We start from the raw sequence: 27,657 nt of genomic DNA, 5'->3' as shown, positions 1-27,657 counted from the left end.
CGCGGCCGCTCGAGCCCCCGCGCCCCCGGCCCCGGGCTGGGGGTCACAGACCACGTCCCTGCCCCCCTGTCCTCCGCACTGTGGGCCGGGGAAGCTGCGCCTGACGCCCCCCTCGCCGGGTGGCCCGAATTCGTCCTGTGCCCCGGCGGGGATGGGGAGAGGGGGAGGGGCGCGCCGGGCCGGAGTTCGGGGTTGGGGTCGGCGAGGTGCGGCCCCGCCCGCTCGCGCCTCCGCTTTGTTCGCCCAGAGGCCGCGGGACCGGATCCTGCAAGGGTCGCGGGGCTGAGATGGGGTCTCGGTGGGGGCGCACACATCCAGGAGGATGGGTGCTCATGGGCTGTCCTCTCAGTGGTCGGGGACCCTTGATGGTTGAGGTCCTGCCCCAGGTCTCCTCGCTTGGAGTCGCCCAAGGCAGGGTGGTGGCTGTAACGGGAGGAAGACTCAGGACTGGCCCCCTCCCCCTTGCCTTTCCAGAAGGGTTTTCGGGTTCCATGAGCCTAGGAACTCGGGTGCAAACTGCAGACTCCTCCACCTGCCTGGCCGGGCGAGGCCTCCTGGGTTTCCTGGAGTTCTCAATCCAGGGAGCCAGCAGGTTCCTGGGGTACAGGCTAGCCTGCCACTCTGTAACTACACAGGGGACCTACTGGTCCCCCAACCACACACAGCGGCCTCCTCTGAAGCCTCGGGCTGTCCCTAGGAGCTGTCAGGCAGTGGGTCTACTGCCACTGTCTGCGATCTGTGCGGGGGAACAATGTCCTGTCTGGAGGCCCTTGTCACCCTCCCTCTAAGCACCACCAGATACTCCTAGGGGCTAGTGGGTTTGGGTTTTCTATTTTGTCATAGGGACGGACAGAGGTCTTTCTTGCCACAGTCCTAGGACCCTGGGTGTTCCCAGCCTTGAGGGTACAGGACGGGGGAGGCTTGCAGAACGAGGGCTTGGGGACCTCAGCGCTGTTTCCCAGCTGTGAGACGCTGGCCTCAGAGCCTCCATTTGCACATCTGTTAGTGGAGACAGCCCCCCTTTCACTGCAGGGCTGTGGGAGCCCACAGTCAGATAACAGAGGCCTTTGGAAAAGGAAGTCAATGTCTCTTCTCTCCTGCTCTGGGGAAGGGAAGGAGAACTTCCCCTCTGCTGAAAGGGCAGAGAGAGCAGGTTCAGTTTCTGAATTCTTCACTTACTGGCTGGACACCTCACTCACTCAGTGCACAGACATTTGTTTACCACACTCTGTGCAGGCACTGTGCCTGCAGGGGACGCAGCAGGGACATGTGGGCCCGGCCCTCATGCACTCTTGGTCTTGATGGTCTTAACCCTGTTTCCTCATCTGCAAAGTGGGCTGGTGAGTTCATGAGGTCACATGTTGATGACTATGACTGCCATTATCTGAATTCTCACTTACTTTTGAAAACTTTATTTTGGAGAATGGGGCACACATTCCAAAGTAGAGAACAGTGTGATAAAGCCCCATGTGCCACCTCTCAGCCTCCAGATCCACAGCGAGGCTGTCACATCCAGACCCCCTCCAACCTCCCTGTGGTAGTATTTTGAAGCAAATCTGGACATATTATATCATCCACAAATATTTCGGAAATTATCTCTAAAAGATAAGATTTTTAGAAAGCATTATTAAAACACAATTTTTCACATGAACAAATTAGCAATGATTTCTTAATATCAAAGTGTATAGACCGTGGAGCGTGCATAGGGGTGTGAAGGGTGCCCTCCTCGAGGGGCTCCAACTGGTGCTTTTGGAAAACCAGGGCTTTAGCCCACTCCTACCTCGAAGTCTGTGTGAGGGTCTACAGGGGGAAAGAGAGGGACCGTGGCCGTGCCCTCAGGAGGCGAGGAGTATAGACGGGGCCTTCCCAGTGCATGTGAAATGCTGGGGGTGGGTGGGGCCCTGAATCTAGGGACAGAGGTGCTGGGAATGGGGTACAGGTGCCCCCGACCTGTGAACATCTCTCCCTCTCTGCGGCCATTTTGTTTTTTATGTATTCACTCATTCACTTCATTAATTTGCTCATTTGTGCAGCGGTGTCTGGGTATGGCCCTGGGGGCACAGCAGGGAACATGAGATTTAGGCTAAGTTTTCCAGTCACGAATGTGCTGGAAAATAGGTCAGAAGCATAGCACAAGGTATCAGCAATCAGCCCTTGGGAAGCCTGGCGGGGCAGAACTGTAGCACCCAACTCCAGTCTCCCTTCGGGGGTGCTGCCTCAGTGCCCACCCACAGGTCAAGGCAGCAGCAGCCCCCACAGGGAGCTGAGGTCTCCCCCGCTTGACAGAGGCTATGTCAGGTTGAGAACACCACATTGCTGTGACCCCACACCCTGGGACCCTTCTTGGGGCTTGACTCTGTCCTGGCGGCCCCAGGGGCTGCTGAGCCCACCCCACCCGTGGCTGAGCCAGGCTGCCCGCTCCTGCCTGCTTCCCACCCTGTGAGGAGCAGCAGGTCTCGCTGTGGGGAACTGCCCCTTCCTCCCACAAGAGCCTGTTAAGAGGGTGTCAGACAGACCTTGTTGATTCCCAGCACTGCTACTGACTAACTGTGGGGTCTTGGGCTCATTCGTTTAAGAAGCATTTATTGTGCACCTACCAAGCATAGGCCCTAGCACACAGTGATGGGCCAGGCGGAGCTGCTGGGAGCCACACTGCTCATCCCAATCCCAGCCTCCTCGACAGCAGACGAGAGTCGTTCGTGCCCCAGCTTTGCCATCCACTCCAGCCAAGAGCAACCTTTGTTTGTTTCCACTGAGGATTGTTTTTTAATTGAGATATAATTCACATATCAAAAATTCACACTTGTAAAGTATACAATTCAGTATTTTCAGTATGTTCACAAAGTTGTAGAGTCATCACCACTACGTAATTTTACAATATTTTCATCACCCCCACCCCACCCCATAGTCTCTGGCAATCACTGATCTACTCTCTATGGATTTTCCTGTTCTGGACATCCCTCATGATGGAATCATGTAATATGTGGCCTTTTGTGACTGGCTTCTTGCACTCACCACAGTGTTGCCAAGGTTCATCCTCACTACAGCGTGTCAGGCCTTCATCCCTTTTCATGGCTGAATGGTACCCCATTGCATGTGGGCCACATTTCATTAACCCACTTTGGGCTACGGTGAATCGTGCTGCTGTGAACACTCACATGTGAGTCTGTGTGTGGACGTGTGTGGTCATTTATCTTGGGTATACACCTAGCAGTAGAACTGACAGGTCACGTGGTAACTCCATGTGTGATCATTTGAGGAACTGCTGGACTGTCTTCCATGGTGGCCTAGATCAATCTTGCTCCTCCTGGGAGCTCAGGCCTCATCTGTCCCTGGCATTTTGACTCAGCCACTTATTTCCATCACATTCTTCCAACCAAAAGCTTAGTGTTCTTTTGCTGGCAAAAATTGTATCTTGTACGGTTCCTCCCCCACAGCTGTGACACAGGCGAGGGCACCAGAATTTACAGAATACAGACCAGACCACTGCCAAAGGAAGGCAGAAAAGAATCTAAGCTAAATACCTGGCGACATCAAAAGTTCAGGGGACCAAATCCCATCAACTCCAAGACACCGTCGACTGCAGATGCATTGCTCTTTCAGGGGTGTTCATATATGAGAAGATAAGCTTCTTAGGGCCAATATGACCAGGGTGCTGTGCCTGTGGGGCTCGAGTTTGGTCCCAGGGGCTGTCTGAGGCCCCTTGTGATCCCAGGACCTACAATGGGGAATGGTGGCATTCCCAGCCACCCTCCCCAATGTAAGGTGGAGAACAAGCTTGCTGTTTGGCTGAGATCCTGCTGGGGCCCCCGTCTCAGCACAAGCAGAAGGAGCCAGCATGTGTGGAGGACGGAGGGGGCGGTGCCTGCAGCCTTCTCTCCCACCTGGACCGTGTCCTCACTGGCCTCACCCTTAAGTGCAGGTGGAAGCCGCCCCACTCAGCTCAAGCCCTTCTGTGGCTTCTTCAGGCTCACTTAAAGTAGAAGCCACTCTCCAAACAGCATCCGCATGACCTGCACACACACCCCGCCCGGGCCCCCACCACCCCCGCTTGTCCTTCAGATGTGCAGCCACACTTCCCTCAGGACCTTTGCATGTGCTATTCCAGTGCCATGGCTCCCCCAGGTATCACACAGCTCCCCCACCTTCAGACTCCTCTTCCGTGTCTCAGTAGAGTCCTCCCGACCCCCTAAAATGAGAGAACAGCCCTGCTGCTCCCCTGGTACCATTTGCCCCTCCAAGGGCAGGAATCATGTTTTGTCCATGCATGTCCCCAGAACAGGGTGGGCACTTGGGCCATCTTTATTAGAGGGATGGATGAATGAACCAGTGAGACCCCACTTCCACCCCACCTTCTTTCAGAAATCCACTTCCCCATGGGTCAGGGCCCAGGGAAACTTAAAACCAGAGTCACGTGTTCTCTCTCTGCTGGCTGAACTGTGGTCCCCTGCCACCAGCCCCATGCCATGACCCAGATCAGAGGCCACTGCATGTCCAGGACAGGTGTGAGCCACTCTGTGCCTCAGTTTCCTCATCTCCAAAGTATAAAACCCAGTATGTTATACTGTCCTCTCCCAGTAGCTGGAAGCTGGGGTTAGGTGAGGAAGGGAATGCTGGGACCATGCCTGGCAGCGTGAACCAGAAAACCACGAGCCACTGTCATTAATCTCGAGCCACCTCCCCAGGCCTCCACCTCCCCAGGTCTCTGCAGAGCTGCTTTCTCCCCGCGGCAGCGTGAACCAGAAAACCACGAGCCACTGTCATTAATCTCGAGCCACCTCCCCAGGCCTCTGCAGAGCTGCTTTCTCCCCGCGTTTCCTTGATTTTGGGGGCTGTCAGAAAGGTGGAGTCAAGGGCCAGGGTCCTCCTGCTCTGGGGTGGAGGCTCTATGTGGGGCCCTGCCTAGCCTGGGGAGTGTCCCTGTGGCTTAGAGCACGGCTTCCTGGAAGGTCCTTACACCCTCTGCACCTCCCTCGGGGCTCTGGGCTAGCCGAGCCTGGGCAGCACCTGCTCACTCTGGACCCAGCGGGTCTGAGGCCCCAGCCTCACCTGCAGCTGGTATGGACGCCCCAGACAGAGGCCAGCACCTTCCTGGGCTGCCCAGCCCAAGAGAGCCACACAGCCACACCACAGCCCTGGGCACACTCTGAGCTGTGTGGAAGCATTTTGGAATTATGATCATGACACAGGCCAGTGGTCATGAGCACACTCAAGTGACACACTCGTACCCTCAGGGAGGAGCATGGGGCCGCCGGCTGCACACCCCCTTGGGAAATGTCACCCACACCCCTGTGGACTCAGGGCTCTCTGGTTGCCCGCTCGGAGCAGAATCTAGGCCTCTTCTGCTGTGTCCTCTGGGCAGGAAGCTGTCCTTGAGGGGCTAGGGGTGAGCCAGAATACCAGTGGGTGTAACTTTACCCTCCAAGGAGGCTCAGAAAACTGCATTCCAAAAACCGCTAGAGGTGGAAACCAGATCCCCTGTGCCCCGCCCAGCCTGACCATCCCCCAGACCCGAGAAGAGGTCAGGCCACCTGTCCACAGCTGTACTCCTCAGTACTCCTGCCTCAGCTCAGCTGGGGAGGGGTGGGCATCTCCAGATCCTGTCCCACGTGGCAGCAACCAGAGTTGTTACATTTAACATCAGGAGGACAGGCCGACCCCTGCAGGCAGCTGTCATTGCTGGGAGCCCCAGACATGCCCCAGTGCAACACTCAGGGCAGCAGCTGCCCCTGCTTACCTTATCACTCCCCGGCAGCTCCCATGTTCAGCCAGTGCTGCCAGAGACCCCATGCGGTACTCGCAAGGCACCCATTCATCCCATATGTATACAGTGAGTGCTAGGGGGGCAGGCAGGCCAGGAAGGCCCCTCCAGTGAAAGGTCTAGGAACGAGCCAAGAGAAGTTGGGGTACCTGGGAAGGGCCTCCCGGGAGGAAGGCCAGCAGTGGCGCCACAGTGGGGACAAGGGACAGGTGGGAAGGGGACGGGAAGGTGGATGCTTGTCTCTTCCCTAAGTGAGATGGAGCCATGGGGCCCAGGGGCCCAGGGGCCAAGGGGCCAAGGGGCCATACACTAAGCAGATGTGCTCAACTCTGGCTGACAGGACCCCCTGGCAAGAGCAGGGCAGGTGGAAGGACAGGTGGGAAGGGGACGGGAAGGTGGATGCTTGTCTCTTCCCTAAGTGAGATGGAGCCACGGGGCCCAGGGGCCCAGGGGCCAAGGGGCCATGCACTAAGCAGATGTGCTCAACTCTGGCTGACAGGACCCCCTGGCAAGAGCAGGGCAGGTGGAAGAGGCCCCAGGGATAAGGGGCAGTAGATGGAGGGCTCTGGAACATTCTGAAGGGTGTGTGGATGGAAGGATGGAAAGAACAGGAGTTCAGAATGACCCTCAAGCCTTGGGTCTGAGCAACCAATGGTGTGGTCAGTGCCTCTGGAGGCAGCTGGCCCCACCTCCGAGGGGCTCAGTCTCCACCAAGCAGACCCCCAAGGGGCTTCCTGCTCTGACAGAAGAGTTGTTAAACATGAAATAAGCAATTACACTTTTGAAAAATAAAATTGCATTGAAAAAACCTGGAAGGACATCCGCCCAGTTGTGAGGTGTGACTGGGGCGAAGGTATTGTAGACTAGCAGAGCAGCTGCCCGTCTCTACCTGCCTTCTGCTGTGAGAATGTGTGGTTCTGAGTTCAGTACAACCACACAGGTTTCTACAAGGAAACATCAGTCCACAGAGGAGAGGGGAGCACGGGGGCTGTTCTGGATTAAAGGGAACCAGAAAGGCTAGGCTGGGAAACCCGAGTCATCACTGCCCCGACAGGTCCTGGCATGGCTGCAACCCCAGGCACTGCCCAATCATTACCCAGAGCCTCAAATGACGGTTTGATGTGCCCAGTGCTCTAGTTCCCCGACCCTGAGACCTAGGTGGGGAGGTGGGAGCCCGTTGCGAGGTAATGTCTGTCTTCTGACACAGAGATCGTGAAAGAAGCTGAGGTGCCACAGGCTGCTCTGGGTGTCCCAGCCCACGGGACAGGTGGCAGCTGCTGCACGCCTGTGGCCGAAGAGGAGGTGGGCATCCCAATACCGGCACCTGGGCTCCTGCAGGTCACAGAGAGGCGGCGTAAGTATCGCCACCTGCCCCAGGGTGCACACTGCGTGAGGGTGGGGTCCAGGGCCGAGGCCTCACAGCCTTGGCGCTGGGCCCTCGGCTGCACCGTCTGGGAAGTGGAGGGCCTCGGAAGCTCTCTCTAGTGTGCAGATGCCCTGGGGTCTGGGTTTGCCCCAATCTTATCTGGATGCTGTGGGCCTTTACAAAAAGTACAGGTTTGTCCACCATCTTGTGGGAGGCAGCAGCATTGACCTTCTCAGGCCCTTGGGCTCTGAGCACCCTCGCTGGGATGGGGCTGTGGGGGTGACTGTGTCCCTTGGCCCCCAGAGCCACTGAGCAGCGTCTCCTCTCTGGAGGTGCACTTTGACCTCCTGGACCTCACCGAGCTGACTGACATGTCGGACCAGGAGCTGGCCGAGGTCTTTGCTGACTCAGATGACGAGAACCTGAACAGCGAATCCCCAGCAGGTGAGGCTGGGTCTGGGGTGAGGGGCTGGGAAGTCCCGGGCTGCTGCTCCCCAAATCCATTTTTAGAAATAATTCCATCTCAGACGGGTGTTCTAGTGTTTGTCACCATCTGCATTTTACACGTTTGTCCTCCTGCCACAAGGCCACTTATCCCATTGAAAGCAGAATTTACTAAATGTTTTAATTATGAGCTGGGCTACACACAAAGGCGAGGGTGGGGACCCACAAGCCTGGGCTCCTCCTCAGCTCATTGACTTGGTTTTCCCTGTGGTTCCCAAGCAATCATCGGCCTTTGACCCCCAAGGTAGCCGGGCATGTTGAGGGGCCGTGGCTGCTGTCTGGGGAGGTGGGGCTGGGGTCTGAGTCCCCCACACCCTACAGACAGACTGAAGACTCCTGACAGGCAGAGGGTCAGTGAGGGCTGCAGGGCTCTGGGGAGGTCCCACCTGGGTCAATGCAGACCAAGCAGGAGGGGCCAGAGTCAGGTTCACACCTGGAGGAGGCAAAGCTCAAGCAGGTGCACAGTGATGCTGGGGGCATCAGGAAGCCCCTGCCAGGGACCAAGCAGACCCACCAGTCTGCGTTTCTGTGGGGTCAGCTCTGCGTTTTGTGCTGCCCATGTGAGAGGCAGGCACAGGGGCTATCACAGCAGATGCCTCAGCAGGAGTAACATGCCCAGGTCACAGCGTGTCCACTCCAGGTCACTGGCCTTGCTAGATTCCACTTCCCATGTCCTCGCCAGGGATGCACCCACTGCCCCGGGCCGGCTGCCTGTGCTCGCCTGCCTGGACGAGGACAAGGGCTGAGCAGAACCGCGAGAAGCAGCCCCTGGGTGAGCCTGAGCGGCAGGCCACAACCGTGGACATGTTTCTCACTGTGGAGGGGCCCAAGGAGGACTAGGCTGTCTCCACTGCCCCCAAGCCGCTGCAGGGCTGGGGACAGGACATCACCATGATGATAAATGCAGGCAGCCTTGGCAGCATGGACACACTCCACCCTCCCCATGTGGCTGCAGCCATCACCTCCTGCTGGCCTGGGGGCCACCACGCCTGCAGGGTACAGGCCTCAGCCCCACAGGAACCAGTGGCTTCCCTGGGAGACACGTCAGGCCTGGCCATGCACCTCTGACACCCCCGGCACAAGCACAGCCCAGTGGCCTTACGTCCAGCTTGCTTCTGATCCTGAATCAGGGATGGCAGCACCGTGGAGTCACTGCCCCTGGATGAAACAAGGGGTGGCCTGGGCCTCCTGGAAACTTCTGTCTGTAGGACCCATGCGCTCGTCTGTCATAAGACTCCTTAGCAGGCTCAGGGTGAGAAGATCTGCTCCAAGAATACCAGGGGGCGGTGGGGGCTCTCCAATCCCAGTGTTCCTGCCACCGAGCTTGGAAGCTGCAGGTGGGTTTAGTGGTGGCTCACGGGACGCTCTGCTGTCCAGCCAAGCACCTGGGTGGAAGTCTGTCCCCAAAATTTCCCCCTTGACTTCAGTCCTGCCCCCTTCCTCCGCCCCAGGGAGGTACTGTCAGCACAAGGGTCCCCTCCCTCTGCCCACCCGTAAGGCTGTTTCTCTTGGCCCCTGCCAGTGATGACTGAGAGATGAGGACACCAAACATCCCCAGACATCTTGGAACCTCCTGGACTGCATGGGGGCAGGGTCTGCTCTCAATATCCCACCACCCAGCTGCATGGCCCTGTCAGGCGCACTCTGCAGGTCTATCCTGGGCACAGCCAGGGGTGGGGCGCGTAGAGGGCACCCAGCTGAGTGGCTCCCAGTGCTGCTTTTTATGTGCTAAAGGACACAGAATAGTCTCCTTGTCTGACACCAAGTCCAAGAAAGGTCTTAAAAGCTGAAGCTTTCTCTCCCCAAGGCAACCTGCCCTGCCCTGTTCCCCACTAACATGTTTCTGGGGAAGAAAAACAAGCTCTTGATCTTCATTTTCATCAGACTCCCCTGGACAGATGCCTGGGGCAGGCCCTGGGCTGCGGCTCCCAATGCTGAGCACCCCACCCCCAACCGCCTCCCACTGGCAAGTCCAGTTCCCACCCCAGCCAGGTCTCCTGAGATGAAAACCGTCCTTGGCTTCCAATGAACAGAACCAGTTTTCTCCTTTGATCCTATAAAAAACCAGCCGCCGCTGGCCACACTCCCACCCAGCAGGGTCTTCCCCCCATTTTCCACCCTTCCTGCTGCAGCCTCCACCGAGCTCAATTACAAAGCGTGGGATTAAAGCGTCACCCCCATTTTAAGGCCTGACGTGTCTCTTCCTTTCTGGCTGACACCGGGATGCAGGGCCCGCTGGGCTGCACTCCAGGCCGTGCTTACCTAGGTCACATTTCAGGTACAAGTGCCCTGGATTTCTAGTCCCTAATACGACAAAAGGAACCATAAGCAAGTGAAAATCCTGCCATACATGTGCCCACAAAGGGGGCCCAGGCTGGAGGAGGCAGTTAGATCACTCTGCCAGAGAGCCATGACCAGAGCTCCAGGGCCCAGGAGCCACAGGCGCGCTGAGGGCCAGAGTGTGAGGTTTCTGCCGCCGATGGAGCAGCACCCACAAGCAGCATGCATTTGGCTCAGCCCAACTGGCATGTCTCAGGGGCTGGCAGTGATGCCAGCCATCCACTGACAGCCACTGAGAGGCAAACTCACTCGAGGGGCACTTGGGAGGACAGGAAGAGTGGAGAACAGGACTCGCCGGCACGAGGCTGGTCCCACTTTGTCAAGAGCGGCTTGTGAGGACCACACGCAGGGGCTGGTAAGGGAAGGGGGTGCTGAGGAGACGGCTGCTCAGCACAGCCTCGAGAGGTAAGGCCGTGTCCAGTGGCTGATGGCCATTCTAGCCTCACCAGTGACAGACCCCAGGCTCTCCCAGGTATGCTGGTGGAAACCATGGGCTGAGCCAGTCACCACCAGAGCCAGCCCCACAGGTGCGCCAGGTCAGCAACCTCCCGAGACCCTGTGACAGCACCATGCTCCGGGAGGCCCCACCACAGATGCTTCAATGTCACAGGGACTGCTGGGGTTGAGGGAGCACCCCCACCTCCATTAGAGGGAACCTCAAAACTGGGCCCGACAGGACCCCCGGCTAATCTAGGTTTGGTGGAGGCCACGGTACAGGCTAAGTCCTGGAGATTTTAGGAATTCAATAATGTACATTTTACAAACAGCAAAAGTTGGAAGTGCCTGTCCCCAGTTGGAAGTTCTATTTTTGAGGCAAACAACGATTTGTAAGATGTACAACAAAGTCCAAGCATCTGGGCTTGGACATGTGGAGGGTGAGCACAGGGGGTCTCCTGGGGTCACGAGCTATCCCAGATGACCCAGACTCCCAGCCGCCCACCCACCTGAAGGGGGCAGCTAACACCACTGACTGCTCACAGTCTGTCACTGCTGGGATTCCAGTGAGCCCTGCATATAGGCTCGCATGCTGGAGAAAGCACACAGGGACATTTTCACTGAATCCCATAGCACTGGGCCCTCATCACATCCCAGGACCAACAAGAAAAAGCTGAGCCTCTCTCAGTCCAACCATCAAAAAGGCCCAGAGCTCACAACCCAGGCCTGGCCTCCTCCTACCAAGAGCTTCCCAATACCAGGCAGAGAGTTAAACAGGTGCCAGGGCCATAGGAGGCTGTCCCAAGACCTGAGAGCAATGGCCTCTCCACAAACAAAGCTGCCAGGGCCCTGCAGACCCTCCTTTCCCTGAGTCCAACAAAAAGAGGCCGCAGGGAACAGAAGCTTACTAGGGGATGAATTAGATCCAGACATGCCCTGGTCAGCAACAGCCCCACTCCAAGCATAGGCACCAGGTCCTGCTGAGGGAATGGCGTTTCCCTCAGACTCGTCCTCCCTCACCAGGACTGCTCAGCCTTCCCCCAGTCCCAGCAGCTACTTAAACCCGACTTTCCCTTGATAATCAGCTTTCATTTCCTTCTCTTAATTCTACCCCCTCAAACCCTGAGGGCTTCTGTGTTTGAGCAATTTTAAGACAACCCACATCAGTCCCTCTCCACAAGAGCAGGCTCCCCAGGAAAGCCTGAGGTCCTGTCTCCACTGAAAGTGCCTGATGTGAGGATCCTGAGGGTCCAGAGCCCCTTGCAGGCTCCTGCACACAGGGCTCCAGGAAGACACGCGCCCTACCCTTAGCTCCTCATGGGTGAGCCTGGCTTCCTCTGCCCTCGGACCCAGGACCCAACTGTCCTCTAGGAACAGGGTGCAGGGACTCGGGGCACCTCCTCTGCTCCCTCTCTGGCTGGTTGCTGCCAGCTCCCAGTGCTCTTCTCTAAGGGTTCAGAGCACCCTTATCTGAAAGGCCTGTTTGTGATGATCACGTTTTAATTTGTTTTCCGGTGATTCTGGCAGCTGCTCTGCAAAGGCTCAGGGTGCAGGCGGCTGCCCCACAGAGGCTACACAGGGCTCCCCTGCAAGCGCTGCTCCATGCTCCCCTCCTCCAGTCCCTGGTTCCAGCCCTCCAGCCCCTCGGGAAGGGACGTATCCTCCTCCAGGCTGCTGGTGCCCTCCACAAGCTCCTCGTACGTGGACTTCTCTGCAAAGGGCCGCGGGCCCAGCAGGTGCACCATGTCGGCCTTGTCCAGCACCTCCTTCTCCAGGAGCCGCTTGCCCACCTAAAAAGGACAGCGTCCCCGTCAGGCTGCTCTGAGGGATCTGCTCACACCTTCCCAAGGCAGGGCTGTGCTTAACAGGCACTGCCAATGGCCGGCCCCAAACCTGAGCAGGCCACGATGTCGGCCTTGTCCAGCACCTCCTTCTCCAGGAGCCGCTTGCCCACCTAAAAAGGACAGCGCCCCCGTCAGGCTGCTCTGAGGGATCCGCTCACACCTTCCCAAGGCAGGGCTGTGCTTAACAGGCACTGCCAATGGCCGGCCCCAAACCTGAGCAGGCCACGAGGACGACATAGCCTGACCACGACCTGCCATTCCAGGCAAGGCCCCGCTCACCTTCTCCACCTGTGTCCGGCACCGCGTCAGCAGGTCCAGGGTCCGTGTGTAGGCGGAGTTGATGAGGTGCCGAACCTCCTCGTCAATGAGCTGGGCGGTGGCTTCACTGTACGGCTTCTCCACCAGGGCCTCGCCTTGTCGGGGGAAATCGAAGGACACCTGGCCCAGCTTCTCACTCATCCCAAACTGCACGATCTGGAAGTGCACAAGGAGCTGAGGGTGAGCGTGTGCCTGACGCAGCCACCTGATGTTGTGCAAGAGGACACCTGCCCCTTACCTGGGCGTAGGCACTCTGGGTGACCTTCCTCAGATCGTCCTGGGCCCCCGTGGTGATGCGCCCAAAGAAGAGCTGTTCAGCCACCCTGCCCCCCAGCATCATGCACATGCGGTCAAAGAGCTGCTCCTGTGTGTAGAGGTGCTGCTCCCGGGGCAGGTACTGGGCATAGCTGAGCCCCTTGCCCCGGGGGATGATGGACACCTGCGAGACAGGAGACGTGCCCTGTCACTCCCCACACTGTCCCCCCACAGCTGCTGCCCCTGGAGCTCCAAGACCGACCTCACCCCAGCTCTGGCCATCGGTCCCTTCACCAGAGTGTGGGAAACAGACAGCACCCAGGGCCCCACCACCCACCAGTGGGGCACCCTGAGAAGCACACCCCACATCCAGGGGCTACAGCTCAGGAGGCTAATGTGGAGATCATCTCCATCCTGCCTGTGGAGGGTCCTCTGATCATGAAGATCCACCCCCTGGGAGTGGGGCACCCTGAGAAGCACACCCCACATCCAGGGGCTACAGCTCAGGAGGCTAATGTGGTGATCATCTCCATCCTGCCTGTGGAGGGTCCTCTGATCATGAAGATCCACCCCCTGGGAGCAAAGCGAGCCTAACATCAAAGATTCTCTAGAGTCAGGTTGCCGAGGTCCCCCACCTGAAACCAACACCCCCTCCTCTGCCTTCCCACCCCACAAGGAATGTTTTGACAAATTAGGCTAGTACGTTCCCTGAAAAGTCAAAGGGTACCACCTTGAACGTCCTGTGCCCACACATTGGCACTGGGACAGCTACACAGTGGGGCGGATGCCCGGGCCTAAAGGGGGCTCTGGTCAGGCAGGCAGACTGGCTTGGGGGCGAGAGACCGACCTTCAGCAGGGGGTCCGCATGCTCCAGGAACCAGCCCACCACCGCATGCCCAGCCTCGTGGTAGGCCACAGTCTCCTTCTCGCTGGGCTGCAGGACCTGGGTCTTCTTCTCAAGGCCTGTAAATCACATTCCCGGATGAGTAAGAGGCATGGGAGGAATGGGCAGCTGGGAAGTGGGGGCCGACTCCTCACTCCCACCACCAGCACGGTGCAGCAGGCACCACTGCACATCACCCCTCCTCCATGCCAGAGGGCAGAAAGGCCCCAGCTCTGAGGATGGCATCCCACCCCATGCACCTCACACATGGACTTCAGAAGGCCCATTTTAAGCCAACAAAAATAGCTGCATATGAGCCACAGGGAGGTACTCGTCAGTTTCTGTGGCTGGACTAATTAGCAGCACAGCAAAGAGAGGCGATTCTCAACAACCCAACAGCACAGATCCAAGCAGGTATCAGGGCAAAGAGGAGGCACAGAGGACGGTGTGTGCCAAGACAGACTTTCCACCTGGCCCTGCTCAGACCAGCCACTCTGCAGAAATCCACCCCCAGAGCTCCCAGGACAGCCCTCGAGAGGCCCTGGGAGTGTCTGCTTTGGGCTAGTCCGTATCATATGCACTTTCTGTATGCTATACTCCAATAAAAAGTTGAATACAGATGAAGCAGCAAGAACCACTGCACCTAGCTGATGTGGGCTCTCATAGTTGCGGGGTTACGGCCACTCTCTCATCCCCATCCCTAGGAACAGCACCAGGGACAAACAGACATGCCTTGCAGCATCCGGCATCCCATGATCTAGCAACCCTGGGAGACCCTAATCCACAGCTGCCTCCATTTCCCCAGGCTCCTCAGCGGCTAAGAAGTTCTGAGTTGCCCCAAGCTACAGGGGGTGCTGTGGGACTCAAACTACTGCCCAGATGGCTGCATTGAAGAAAACATACTAACCTTTCACAGCAACAGTCCCAAGAGGCCAGGCAACGGGATCCCAGGGATGGTTCCTGCAGCTTCCACTAGGCTTTTCCCAGGAAACCCATTTGTTCTGGCCCCTCCCCCTCCCTTCCTGGGAGGACTTGCTGCCGGCATCCAAACCTGGCTCTAATCTGTTTCCTCAGGCCCTCTGATCCCCTTGAAGTTCTCCCAGAAGGGGCACAAAAACTGTTGAAGATACTAAGTCCTAAATTTTGGTTTAGAAAATTAGTCACATTCCTGGATGCAGAAGCGAGGCTGGAGCCCAAGAGGAGCCTGCCGTGATCAGAGCTGGAAACGCCCCTCCCTCCTGAGGCTGCCAGCTCACCTCCAATGACTCTCTCGATGGCCTGCTCAAAGTGCTCCTCCCGAACGCAAGAGCTCAGGTAGCGGGCAGCAATCAGGGCTGCCTCATTGCAGACGTTGGAAATATGTGCACCTGACCCCGGAAAAGACAGTCGACAGTCAGTGCTCCCAGCTGCTGGAGTTCGACCCCATCAGTTTTATTAGAGGAGAACCCGCAGGGAGGCCGGGCTGAACCTCAGCAGACAACCTCGAGGTGCAGGCACTGCTTTGTCAGCCACACCCTCAGCCAGGCTTCTGTCAGACAGCTCTACTCAAGTGCAGTTTACATGCCATAAATCTCACCCTTTCAAAGTGTACACATCAGAGATCTTTTGTAAACTTTTCAAGTTGTGCAATTATTGCCATAATCTAGTTCTGGACATTTTCTGTCATCTCTGTAAGATACCCTGTGCCTATTTACAGTTAATTCCCATTTCCACCCCCAGCCAACCACTAATCTGCTCTCTGTCTCTATGGATTTGCCTATTCTGGACATTTCATGTAAATGGAATCATACAACACATGGCCTTTGGTGTCTGGCTTCCCTCACTCAGCATATTTTCCTAGGTTTGTAGAGGATATTGACTAAGAAGTTAGTAATGAGATAGAAATAAAACAAATGTAGTTCAGAGGACCAAACTCCTTAGTTTAGAAAGCCAAAGCCTCTAGTTTACGGGGCCAAAGCCCAACCTTTTAGTAAAACACATAGAAATGCTAAGATTGAGAAAGACCAGAAAACTCTCACAGGACTAAAGCCTTTGATGTAGATAAGAGGATTGAAAGCACAGTGAGGGGCCGGCCCGGTGGCGCACTGTAACTATGCTGCTATGTGATTTCAGAGGAGGAAGGGAGTGATTGTTCTCAGGGGAAAGGGGAGAGATGTCATAAAGGAAGGGACAGTTAAGCTGTGTCTTGAAGGATGTGTAGGATCTCACCAGGATGGGGAAGGCAATTCCATGCATAAGAAAAAGCTTGACTTGGGGCCGGCCCGGTGGCACACTGCTACAGTGTGCCGGTTGGGAGTGCGGCGGCGCTCCCGCCAAGGGTTCGGATCCCACATACAGACCGGTTCCTGCTCACTGGCTGAGCGAGGTGCGGGCGCAACACCAAGGCTTGCGATCCCGTTGCCGGTCCGGTCTGGTACGGGCGCGACACTGAGGGTTGCAATCCGTTGCCGGACACGAAAAAAGACAAAAAGGAAAAAAAAAAGAAAGCACAGTGAAAAGTGATTGCTCTGGGGGCAGTTGCCCTTGGTGCAGCTAAACCTAAATGATGGGAAAGTATGTGAGCTAAAATCTTCAAGGATATTCTGCTAGTTGGTGCTTGAGGGATGTTCCACATCTTGCCCCAAGCAGTTTGAGTTTCTTGGGGAGTTAGGCACTTTGGTGATTATCTCATTGTTTCTGTTTCTTTTTGTACATAACATAGCTGTTTTGACTCTTTTTGATGGTAAATTGCTTGAACGACATTAAATTACACATACTTTAATGAAGATTGTCACGTAGCCAGTTTATGTTTTCACTACAATTGATTAACGACCTGTTTTTCTTCTGTAACTTTCTTCTCCTTATAATAAAAACTGAAGCAAAAACTGACTCAAGGCTGTGCCTGGGCTCCCCTCTCTTGAAGGAGTTTTCCTTGGTGCAGTCCCTTTGGGCTTCTCATTGCTCTGAATACATGGGCTCTGAGTAATCTTTTGCATCTCCGTCACTCTGTGGGAGGTGACATAGGTTTATCCACGTTGTGGCATGCGTCAGTACTCCATTCCTTCTTACAACCAAATGGTGTCTATTACAGTATATGCCACATTTTGTTTATCCACTCATCCACTGGCAGACATCAGGGGTGTTTCCACTTTTAGGCTGTTACAAATAGCACTGTCATGGATATCCGTGTACATGTCTGTGCGACATTTGTTCTCCACTCTCTTGGGTATACACCTAGGAGTGGAATTGCTGGGTCACGTGGTAACTGTTTCATTTCTTGAAAACCTGCCGAACTGCTTTCTACAGTGGCTGCAGCATGGTTTATTCCCTTCAGCAACATACACAGATTCTTGTCCCCACCTCCTCACCAGCTGTCTTTTGATTACAGCCATCTTGGCATGTGTGAGGCAGTAGCTCACTGTTGTTTTGATTCACATTTCCCTAATGACAAATAACACTGAGCATCTTCACGTGCTTTTTGGCCATCTGTATATCTTCTTTGAAGAAACGTATTCAAATCTTTTGCCCATTTTTAAACTGGGTTCTTTCTGTTGCTGAGTTATAATAGTTCTTTATGTAGTCTGGATACTAGACCCTTGTCTGATACATGATTTCCATTCTGTGTGCTGTCTTTTCACTCTCGATAGTGTCCTTTGATACACAAAATTTTAATCTTGGTGAAGGCCAATTTACCCATTTTTTTCATTTGCTGCTTGTGCTTTCGGTGTCACAGTTAAGAAACTATTGACAGATCCAAGGTGACAAAGATCCACCTCTGTGTTTTCTTTTAAAAGTTTATAACCTTAACTCTTTACTTTAGGTCTTTTACCCATTTTGAGTTATTTTTTACATATGGTGTGAGGTAAAGGACCAGTTTCATTCTTTGGCATGTGAATATCCAGTTGTCCCAGCACCATTTGTTAAAAAGCCTATTCTTTCCCCCACTGAACAGTCTTGGTAACATTGTAGGGCGGGGGTGGGGGATCGACTGACCACAGTTGTACAGGCTTCTATCTGGACTTTCAACTCTGCTGCACGGGTCTGCATGTCCACCCTGGTGTCAGTGCCACACTGCTGTGTTCACTGCACCTCTGAGGTACATGCTCAAGCACAGACGTGTGGATCCTCTGACTCTGTCCCTGTTCACACGACTGCTGTGGCTGTTTGGAGCCCCTGCTCTTCCACTTGGAGTTTAAAATCAGCATTTCTATTTGTGGCTTTAACAATACACACACTCTACTCCTAAATAATCTCCTTCCCTTCCCCTTTAGGTTGTTATTGTCACAGATTACATCTTTATACAGTTGTATAAAGACAACATCTGTATTGACGTTCCATCAATACAGATTTAGAACGAGTTTTATATACTTGTCTTTTAAATTATATAGTTTAACAAAAATTTACAAACCAAAAACACAATCATCCTGGCTTTTACATTTACCTGAGTCACCTATGCCAGCATTCTTATCTCTTTGCAGGGCTTCGAGTTACCATCAAGTGTCCTGTCATTTCGGCCTTAAGGACTCCTAGCATTTCTTATAGGGCAGGTCTAGTAATAAAGTCCTTAAGCTTCTTTTGTAGGGCGGGGGTGGGGGATCGACTGACCACAGTTGTACAGGCTTCTATCTGGACTTTCAACTCTGCTGCACGGGTCTGCATGTCCACCCTGGTGTCAGTGCCACACTGCTGTGTTCACTGCACCTCTGAGGTACATGCTCAAGCACAGACGTGTGGATCCTCTGACTCTGTCCCTGTTCACACGACTGCTGTGGCTGTTTGGAGCCCCTGCTCTTCCACTTGGAGTTTAAAATCAGCATTTCTATTTGTGGCTTTAACAATACACACACTCTACTCCTAAATAATCTCCTTCCCTTCCCCTTTAGGTTGTTATTGTCACAGATTACATCTTTATACAGTTGTATAAAGACAACATCTGTATTGACGTTCCATCAATACAGATTTAGAACGAGTTTTATATACTTGTCTTTTAAATTATATAGTTTAACAAAAATTTACAAACCAAAAACACAATCATCCTGGCTTTTACATTTACCTGAGTCACCTATGCCAGCATTCTTATCTCTTTGCAGGGCTTCGAGTTACCATCAAGTGTCCTGTCATTTCGGCCTTAAGGACTCCTAGCATTTCTTATAGGGCAGGTCTAGTAATAAAGTCCTTAAGCTTCTTTTCAATCTGGAATGTCTTAATTCCTCTCTCTCTCTTTTTTTTTTTTTTTTTTTTTTTGTTTTACTCTTGAAACATAATTGATGGGGTACAGAGTTGACTACCAGTGTTTCTGTACAACATGTGATGATCAAATCAGTATCACAAGCATGTTCATTACAAACCGTAACTGTTGTGTACATTACCAAATTTCTCCCAACCCCCCTCCCACTCCCCTTTCCCACTTTCCCACCTCTAGTGACCATACATCTGTTCTCTCCTAATGAAAATTTAATGTATTATTGTGATCTATCTTTCCTTCCTTCTTTCTCCCTTAGCTTCCACTTATGAGTGAGGACATGCAGAATTTCTTTCTGTCCCTGGCTTATTTCACTTAATCTTCTCCAAGTTCATCCATGTTGCTGCAAATGGCAGAATTTCATTCTTTTTTATGGCCGAGTAGTATTTCATTGTGTACATATACCACATTTTCCTTATCCAGTCATCGTCCATTGATGGACATTTAGGTCAGTTCCATATTTTGGCTATTGTGAATAGAGCTGCGATAAACATGGGAGTGCAGGTATCTCTTCAACATAATCTCCATTCCTTTGGGTATTTACCCAGCAGTGGGATTGCTGGATCATATGGCAGTTCTATCTGTAATTGTCTGAGAAACCTCCATGCCATTTTCCATAACGATTGCATTAATTTATAGTCCCAGCAACAGTGTAGAAGAGTTCCTCTTTTCACACATCTTCACCGGGACTTGTTAGTCTCTGTCTTTCTATAATAGCCAGTCTATCTGAACTGAGATGTTATCTCAGTGTGGTTTTGATTTGCATTTCCCTGATGCTTAGTGATGTTGAGAATTTTTTCATGTGTTTGCTATTTGTGCAACTTCCTTTGAGAAATCCCTATTCAATTCCTTTGCCCATTTTTAAATTGGGTTATTTGGGGTTTGTGGGGTTTTTTGGTTTTTGGGTTTTTGCTGGCCAGTATAGGGACCATCAGAACACCAGACCTCAGGTGTTATCAGCACCATGCTCTAACCAACTGAGTAACCAGCCAGCCCCCCTTCACTTTTTTTTTTTTTTTTTAAAAGATGACCAGTAAGGGGATCTTAACCCTTGGCTTGTTGTTGTCAGCACCATGCTCACGCAGTGAGCTAACAGGCCATCCCTATATAGGATCCGAACCCGTGGCCTTGATGTTAACAGCACCATGCTCTCCTGAGTGAGCCAGGGCCGGCCCCCTCCTTCACTCTTGAAGGATAGTTTTGCCAGACACAGAATTCTTGGTGGAGTGTTTTTCTTTCAGCTCATTGAACATGTCATCAGTGCCTTCTGGCCTTTGTGGTTTCTAATGGGAAATCAGTTTTTCATCTTACTGAGGATCCCTTATATGTTATGTGTCCCTTCTCTCTCGCTGCTTTCAAGGTTATCTTTGGCTTTTGGCGGTTGAATTAGAATGTTTCACTGTGGATCTCTAAATTCATTCCTACTTGGAGTTTGCTGAGCTTCTCGAATGTTTAAATTCAGGTCTTTTATCCAATTTGGGAAGTTCTGAACCATAATTTCTTCAACTACCCCTTGTGCTCCCTGCTCTCCATCCTCTCCTTCTGGAACTCCCATGAAGCACACGTTGGTCTGCCTGGTGGGGCCCCTCAGGTCCCTCTGGCTCTGTTCACTTTTCCTCATTCTTTTTTCTTTCTGCTCCTTAGACTAGAAAATTTCATTTGATCTGTCTACAAGTTCGCTGTTCTTTTGTCCATTCAAATCTGCTGTTAAACCCCTCTAATGAATTTTTCTTTCAGTCGTACATAGTACTTTTCCCCTTATTATCCTTCTCTGTTGTTGAGACAAACACTTCTCCTGGTTTCCTTTGGTTCTGTGCCCATGGTTCCTTTAGGATCTTTGAGCATATAAATCTTTGAGTTGATTTTAAGACTTTGTTTAGTATGTCCAATGTCTGTGCAGCCTCTGGACAGCTTCTGTTCATTTCTTTTTCTCCCTGTGAATAGACCATACTTACCTGTTTCTTTGCCTACTTTATACCTTTCTATTGAATCATTTGCCAAGTTTTTAAATGCCTTCTTTCTTTCATTTTTCTCAACAAAATGGGCAGAGACAATAAAAGTGAATTTTAAACTGCCCATATTCCGAGGGACCACACAGGCGTAAAATGGCTGAATCTCCTCCACAGGGGCGTACAGTGCATGTGGAGAGGAGGTTCTCAAGAGTAGAATGTTGGGATTACACAACTGATAATTATTTCTGTGGCTTTTCAAAATGAGTCAACAGTTCTTTTACTATAGGAATTCCACAAATTCCCCCGTGTGTCTTAGAATGGGGATGCAATTCTCTGAGCCTAGCATCTTGACACAGAGGCTGTGTCTGCCTCTACCCTTAGCACAGCAGAACCCATAAGAGTAACCTGAGAGGGGGAGGCAGTTTGACAAAGTGGCCTCCTCAGGTCCCCACAGGACTGGTCCAGAGTGAGTTCTGGCCAGTGCTGAGTCATTGCCATGTAGTCATCAACACTGAGTGGCAGTGCCGGGTCATCCCTGTAGAGTCATCCCTGCTGAGGGGCAGTGCTGAGTCATCCCCACTGAGTCATCCATGCTGAGGGGCAGGGAAAACCAAAGTCTGTGTAATTTATTCCAGTTTCTTAACTTTGGTGTGTAAGTGAACACCTGAAGTCCACAGCAGGAGAGAACAAGAGGCAGGAAGCACATTCAGGGCATGTGACAGATAAGGCCTTACATGTGCCAGCCTGAGGAGCACCCTGCAGCAAAGGTACACTCCTGTGTGAGCACACCTGTCCCCACCACTGGCCTGGATGCTGGGGAGCCCGAGGTGACTGGAGGGGATGAGACTCCACAGTAGAAAGTTCCAGTGGTGGCAGGGCAGGTGGGTGTGGGTCAGGGGCCCTGGTCAACAGCTTGCCATAGTAACCATGAGGCACTGAGGCTTCCAAAGAGCTGCTGAAACGGGGTTAAGTTAGTCAGGAAGCCTCTGGAAAAATCCCCACCCACTGCTGGAGTTCAGACCACCCTGGAAGGGCAGGAAGTTTCCTAGTACAAAACATCCAGTTTTAATTAACAACAAGAGAGACAAGCAAAGGAAACCCCTCCTCAGGTGGGAGCTCAAGACCAGGACCAAAATACAACATGAATCGTCACTTAAGCAGATTTCTCCTCACAGTCCATTTAGGTCTCTGCAGTTTAAGTCTGAACAGAATTAAAACAGAAATCCAAATGGACACTAATTAGCTTGGGGGTTAAGAAAAAAGATCTCTGAGGGCTCTGAGATGTCCCAACAGGCTCCAAGTTCTACAGACAAGGGTGATCACTGCCAGGACCAAATGGGCAACACCAGTAACCACTTGCCAACCACAAAGAGCTGAGCGGGCTCGGTTCCTGCCCCAGACAAGCGGCACAGCCAGCAACTCACCAGTGAAGCCCGGGGTGAGCACTGCCAGCTTCCTTGCCAGGGCATCCTTACTGACGCTCTTGTCCAACTTCAGGGGATGCAGGTGGACCTTGAAGATGGAGGACCTACCTTTGATATCAGGGGGGCCTAACAAAAAAAGAGACAAGTTCTTTTGTTCTCTGGGCCTTCCCAGAACTGCCAGGACAGCCTGGGGTGCCAGGAACTCCCTGCCGTGGTCATTGGACGGGGCCAGGAGCAATGGCAGAAACAAGGCGCACCTGCATCTGGCTCTTCAGTGCATTAAAACATCTCCCCACTAACTGTGTTTGGCCAGTATTAAATCCATCCCCAGGGGCCATGCAACCCAACAATGAGCGCAACAACGACTGCCCTAGGCAGCAGGAGATGTCCACACAAGATCAGTGCTTTCTAACAAATGGGAAAGGACAGGAGAAGAGGACAGTGGCTGGTTCTCAGGGTGAAGGGTAAAAGGTACATTCTTGTCCTCTAAACTGTCAAGTGTTATAACACCGAATGAAAAACAAAAGCTGGATGATAAAAATCTGTGGCATCATTCCCACCTATATGCACTGCGGCGACAGTCTCGCAGGCCCAACCACATAGGTTATTCCAGAGAAGTGGATTGCCCAAACACAGCCCCCAGCAGCAACCTGGGGCACAAGTGTCTCCACTTTTCCAAGATGTTACATTAATTGCTTGAGGGTCCCCATCAAAATCTCCTCCAAACAAACAGCAAATGACCAAACTTTTAACCCCAAGGGGATGAAGGACCAAACCTGCGTACCCAAAGGACCAGAGCACTTACCAATGTAAATCTGGCGGTCAAACCGGCCAGGCCGCATCAGGGCAGGGTCAAGGATGTCAGGGCGGTTGGTGCCGGCCAGCACGACAACATTAGTGGTAGAGTTGAACCCTAGACACGTGAAAAGCAGGTGACTCCACAGAAAGCACACCCTAGGGCCCCACCTGCACCCCTGTCCCTGTCTAGAGCTGACGCCCACCCCGGGTCAGCCTACACTGACTCTGCTCCACTTCTGCTGGCTCCGCTCCCTGCTAAGCCTCTGCAGGAAGGAACCCTTCATGAAGGCTTCCCCTCTGGTTCCCACAGTTCTTACAGGCCCCACTGCTTCAGCTGAGATACGTTACCACCCACCAGCAGGTAACCAGATATTCCCTGGCTAACTGGGAACTCCACAGCCTGGCCCTGGAGAGTCAAGTCCCAGAGCATGGTCTCCTGACCCTGGTTCCTGCCAGCCTCTGACACCACATGGTGCCCCACCATGGTAGTGGAGGTATCCATGCACTGAGGTCCTGGGAGGCTTGCAGTAAGGGGCTGTGCGGAGAACAGGATGCCCAGCAAAGGGGGAGGTAAGAGGAGGAAGAGCAGACACCCTGCTCCCTTTCCTCTCCAGTCAGTCCCTCAAGATAGAACAGAGTAATGATCTATTTGGAATTACTATTGGATACTAAAGACAATAAAAGATTTTGGAAATGTTTTCAACCTATGCAGAAAAGAGTTAACACAGCAGCTCTGGCCACTGTCCTCAGAAAGGTGTGCTTACAACTAGGCCCTCGGCTGGGAGCTGCAGTTTGGGAGTATTCCCACCACTCTCTGATAAGAGAGCTTCCTGGGCACACACTATGCAAACAACATAGTTTATGTGGAACACCAGCTTTCCCCCTGGTGTATGGAATCTGGGTATGTGCCAGGCAGAGGAGCCATCCCTGAGCAGCAAGTCTCTCGCCAGCTTCCCTGGTTGACAGTGCTTGCACGTGCCGACACACTCATTGCTGGGAAATCAGCACACCCCACGTGATTCCCTTGGGAAAGGACTCTGGGAGCTGGACCCAATCTCCCCCTGGCTGGCTTTGCTCTGTCCTTTCACTGTAATAAATCACAGCTGCAAGTCCAACCCTGTGCTGAGACCTGTACTCCTCCTACCAAATCAAGGAATCTGGGGTGGTCTTAGAGACCCTAACACATGGCCCTAAAGCTAAAGTGAAGATAAAAACTGCCAGAGATCCAACGATAGCTTCTCCAAATTCAAAACTGGCAGGCTGTGGGTCATAGCTTAGCTAGAATCACTTTGGGAGGAAGAAGTCCTGGGTGTCTATGAGATTCTGGGTAAGGGAGGGCAGCCCCCAAAGGCTCAAGGTGGAAGGGCATGAGCTGTCTCCACACCACCCTGTGGCACCGTCAGGAGCCAACACTCATGTACCTGGTCTACTTCCCCAAAGAAGCAGGCACCTCCTCACCCAGCTAATCCCCCTCCACCTGAGGCCAGTGCGTGCCTGCACGTGTCCTATCATGGGGCACTGGGGGGCACTGTGTGGATCTAACACAGCTTTCCCCATGATGTCCGAGAGCAGCCTTCCTTAAACACAAAATGATCAAGGATTCACTTCCAATGAGGGTCATTATAGAGAAAAGGCTGGGGAAGGGCGGTGCCAACACTGCAGGCCTGCCGCAGAGCGTCCACTCACCATCCATCTCCACGAGCATCTGGTTCAAGGTATTCTCTTGCTCGCTTTGGCCTCCAAAGTGTCCCCGGCCTCGCTTCCTACCAATTGCATCAATCTCATCAATGAATAAGATACAAGGAGCATTTTTTCGGGCCATTGCAAACATGTCACGAACCTGAAACAGGAATCCACATAAAGAGTGTATTTTGTTACTGGTACAAAGACAGAAAAGACAGTTTATCCTCAGCCCTCATTCTGAAACTTGCCCCTACGAGGCCTCATGGCTGGCTTAACATCAGCACAGCCAGGTTAAAGCAACCTTCCCCCTTCTTCCCCTCCCCTTTCCCTTTTCTGCTCCAGGAACTGAGCAGCGAAATTCCTCTCCTGGGAAGGGGTGAACATGACCGTTATCATCAAAGGAACATCTTGTGGGCTGTGGTAGCCAGCTTCGGGCTGGAGCACTTTGCGCTGATATAGGGGCCACACTAATTAGAAGCCTATGCCCTAAATGACCAGGTGTTAGCAGACCACGAGGGCTGTGTCACCTTGCATACCACTGATTTCAAAGTTGCCCATTATTCTGCCAGAACCCTCAAAGGCTTAAAAACCCCTGCTTTCCTTTGTTCAGGGGAACTGATCTGGCTCAGTCTCCCCTCCACGTTAGTGGAATAAAGCTTTTTGGCTGAAATGGCGCCTGGCTCGGGTCTCTCTCTCTCCCTTTTCTCCGTCTTGCCAAACCTAATAGCCCCCTCCCATGAGGGCCCCACATAGGCCTGCAGCTGTCCAAGTCAGCCAGTCCTATCGAGAAGCACACTCTGACCTTCCACAGCTGGCCTCCCACCCACCTACCCTTGCTGGCCCCACACCGACAAACATCTCCAGGAACTCCGACCCATTCACAGTGATGAAGGGCACACTGGCCTCCCCTGCTGTCGCTTTGGCAAGAAGGGTTTTGCCAGTACCAGGAGGACCCGTGAGCATGGCTCCCTGAAACAGAAAACAGAATTTTAAAGGGCAACAGGAGGTGCATGGAGGTTGGAGTCCTGTTTTCTACTTCGGTCTGACTAGGAATGTTTTCTTAAGCAGGTGACTTCTATGATGACTAACAAGAACCCATCAAACACACCACTCTTAAAGCCTGAGGTCAATTTTTCTGCTTCAAAATTAACACAAGTTCACCACACAAAGTTCAAACATTATGGACATAATATAGAAATGAAAGCCCTCCCTATACCCATTCAGGTGAACAGGTTATCTCTGCAGGAAAAGCTCCCACGGGTAGACTTGCTGGATCAAAGGGTCTGAATGTTTACTATGATGATTACTGTCAAAGGATACCAAAACACACTCCCACCAGGAATGAACCAGCCTGCCTCTCCACCTCTGGTCACAGTGAGCTCTGCCACGCTTAGCACTGTGCTGGCCTGAAGGGTGGAAACATCCTTACATCACAAGACTGGGCAACATTCATGTTCCCGGCACCTGCTTTCCCTTCTGTGACCTGTCTCTTCTATTCTGGCTTAAGGTCTAAAATCATCAATTCATGCCTTTTAACACATCTGTTTTCATTTTATGGATTATAATTATGCCTAAAAAAGAAATTCTGCAAAGCAAACAGAAGCATCCACCCCAAAACCTGACTGAATAGACTGGAACAGCAGCCTGGCTTGCTGCCAGCAGAGTGTCCACAGGGAGCCCACGGCAGTGCGGCTGCACCTCCATCCCACTCACAGGCTTTCTAGCCCCAACACCCACGAAATTCTAACACAGATGCAAGCCCTCCTGGCTCCAACCCCCATGCTCACGGTGGTTGGCAGTTTTTGCTGCTCAGAACAAACTGTGCGGTAGGCCCACCTTGTAGGGAGGAGCTGATGGGAGCAGGAAGCTACTGTGATCGCCCGGGTGTCACAGAAGCCTCACCTATACTGGCTCTCAGCCTGGTCCAACACCTGGAGAGGACTTGAAAGGTCTGCAAACTGACTGCGTGGCATGCAAACCTTCCTGAGAAAAGAACCCATGGCTTCTGTCAGGCGCTCACAGGGCCCATAACCCCAAAAAGGCACCAGCAGAGAGACCTGCCCTCTGTGATTCACCAGGCTCAGCCTCCTCCATACAACACAGTGGCCTACACAGGCTGAAACACGCCGACAGGCTCACTGTGCACTCCTGTTCCACCACCAGGCTGCAGGCTTACCAAGAGGCAGCCGTGGCAAATCCCAAAACTGTTCATGTGAGTTGTACTTACGATCTTAGTTACGGCAATTTAGTATTACATATAATAAAACAGGAATAAAAAAAGTTGTTTCTTCGAAAACTAAGTTGAAAGCTTTGGATAATAAAATAAAAACAGGCTGGCTGGTTGGCTCAGTTGGTTAGAGCATGGCATTATAAAACAAGGTCAAGGGTTTGGACCCCTATACTGACCAGTCCAGTCCCCCCAACCCCCCAAGAACAAAAATAAATAAAAATAAAAACAAACTGCTTAAAAACTGCTATCAAGTTAAGTGGGTGAGAAAACTGTACAAGAGTTAAGTCATAAAAATACAGAGGGTTCTGCTTCTCAGACTGTAGATAGGGGCTGGCCAGTTGGCTCAGCTGGTCAGAGCACAGCACTGTAACGCCAAGGTCAAGGGTCAGATCCCCAGACTGGCCAGTTGCAGGAAAAAAAAAAAAATTAATAAATAATATGTGGTGCATGCAGCACATTTAAAACAAGATTCTTTTTTTTTTTTTTTTTGTCTTTTTGTCTTTTTTTTCGTGACTGGCAACGGATCGCAACCCTCAGTGTCGCGCCCGTACTGGACCAGGACCGGCAGCGGGATCGCAGCCCTCGGTGTTGCCCCCGCTACCCGCTCAGCCCGTGAGCGGCCGGTCTGTATGTGGGATCCGAA

At 52.8% G+C, this 27,657-nt stretch overlaps 2 protein-coding genes across 2 annotated transcripts in view; one reads left to right on the top strand and one right to left on the bottom strand.

The window, feature by feature from the left end:
- Positions 1 to 6,955: 6,955 nt before the first annotated feature.
- DBNDD1 (dysbindin (dystrobrevin binding protein 1) domain containing 1) lies at positions 6,956 to 9,814 on the top strand (the record flags this gene model as incomplete). The annotated part of the gene is made up of 3 exons (XM_008592060.1): positions 6,956 to 7,115; positions 7,431 to 7,571; positions 8,314 to 9,814. Coding segments are annotated over 3 exons (459 nt in total), but the record flags the coding sequence as incomplete, so codon positions are not given.
- Positions 9,815 to 10,748: 934 nt separating this feature from the next.
- LOC103607563 (AFG3-like protein 1) overlaps positions 10,749 to 27,657 on the bottom strand; it is a 22,673-nt gene continuing 5,764 nt past the window's right edge. The window contains exons 5-13 of the mRNA XM_008592056.1: positions 25,616 to 25,753; positions 24,788 to 24,941; positions 23,109 to 23,216; positions 22,304 to 22,429; positions 14,963 to 15,073; positions 13,671 to 13,786; positions 12,807 to 13,007; positions 12,530 to 12,724; positions 10,749 to 12,196 (exon numbers count right to left, since the gene is read on the bottom strand). Of these exons, the coding sequence (XP_008590278.1) occupies positions 11,978 to 12,196; positions 12,530 to 12,724; positions 12,807 to 13,007; positions 13,671 to 13,786; positions 14,963 to 15,073; positions 22,304 to 22,429; positions 23,109 to 23,216; positions 24,788 to 24,941; positions 25,616 to 25,753 (1,368 nt within the window). The 3' untranslated portion in view covers positions 10,749 to 11,977. The remainder of the gene's footprint in view (positions 12,197 to 12,529; positions 12,725 to 12,806; positions 13,008 to 13,670; positions 13,787 to 14,962; positions 15,074 to 22,303; positions 22,430 to 23,108; positions 23,217 to 24,787; positions 24,942 to 25,615; positions 25,754 to 27,657) is intronic.

The sequence above is a fragment of the Galeopterus variegatus genome, unplaced genomic scaffold (genome assembly GCF_000696425.1).
Source record: "Galeopterus variegatus unplaced genomic scaffold, G_variegatus-3.0.2 Scaffold7541, whole genome shotgun sequence".
NCBI classification, from domain to species: domain Eukaryota; kingdom Metazoa; phylum Chordata; class Mammalia; order Dermoptera; family Cynocephalidae; genus Galeopterus; species Galeopterus variegatus.
Note: the sequence above shows the minus strand (reverse complement) of the source record. Positions and strands in the feature narration are given on the sequence as shown.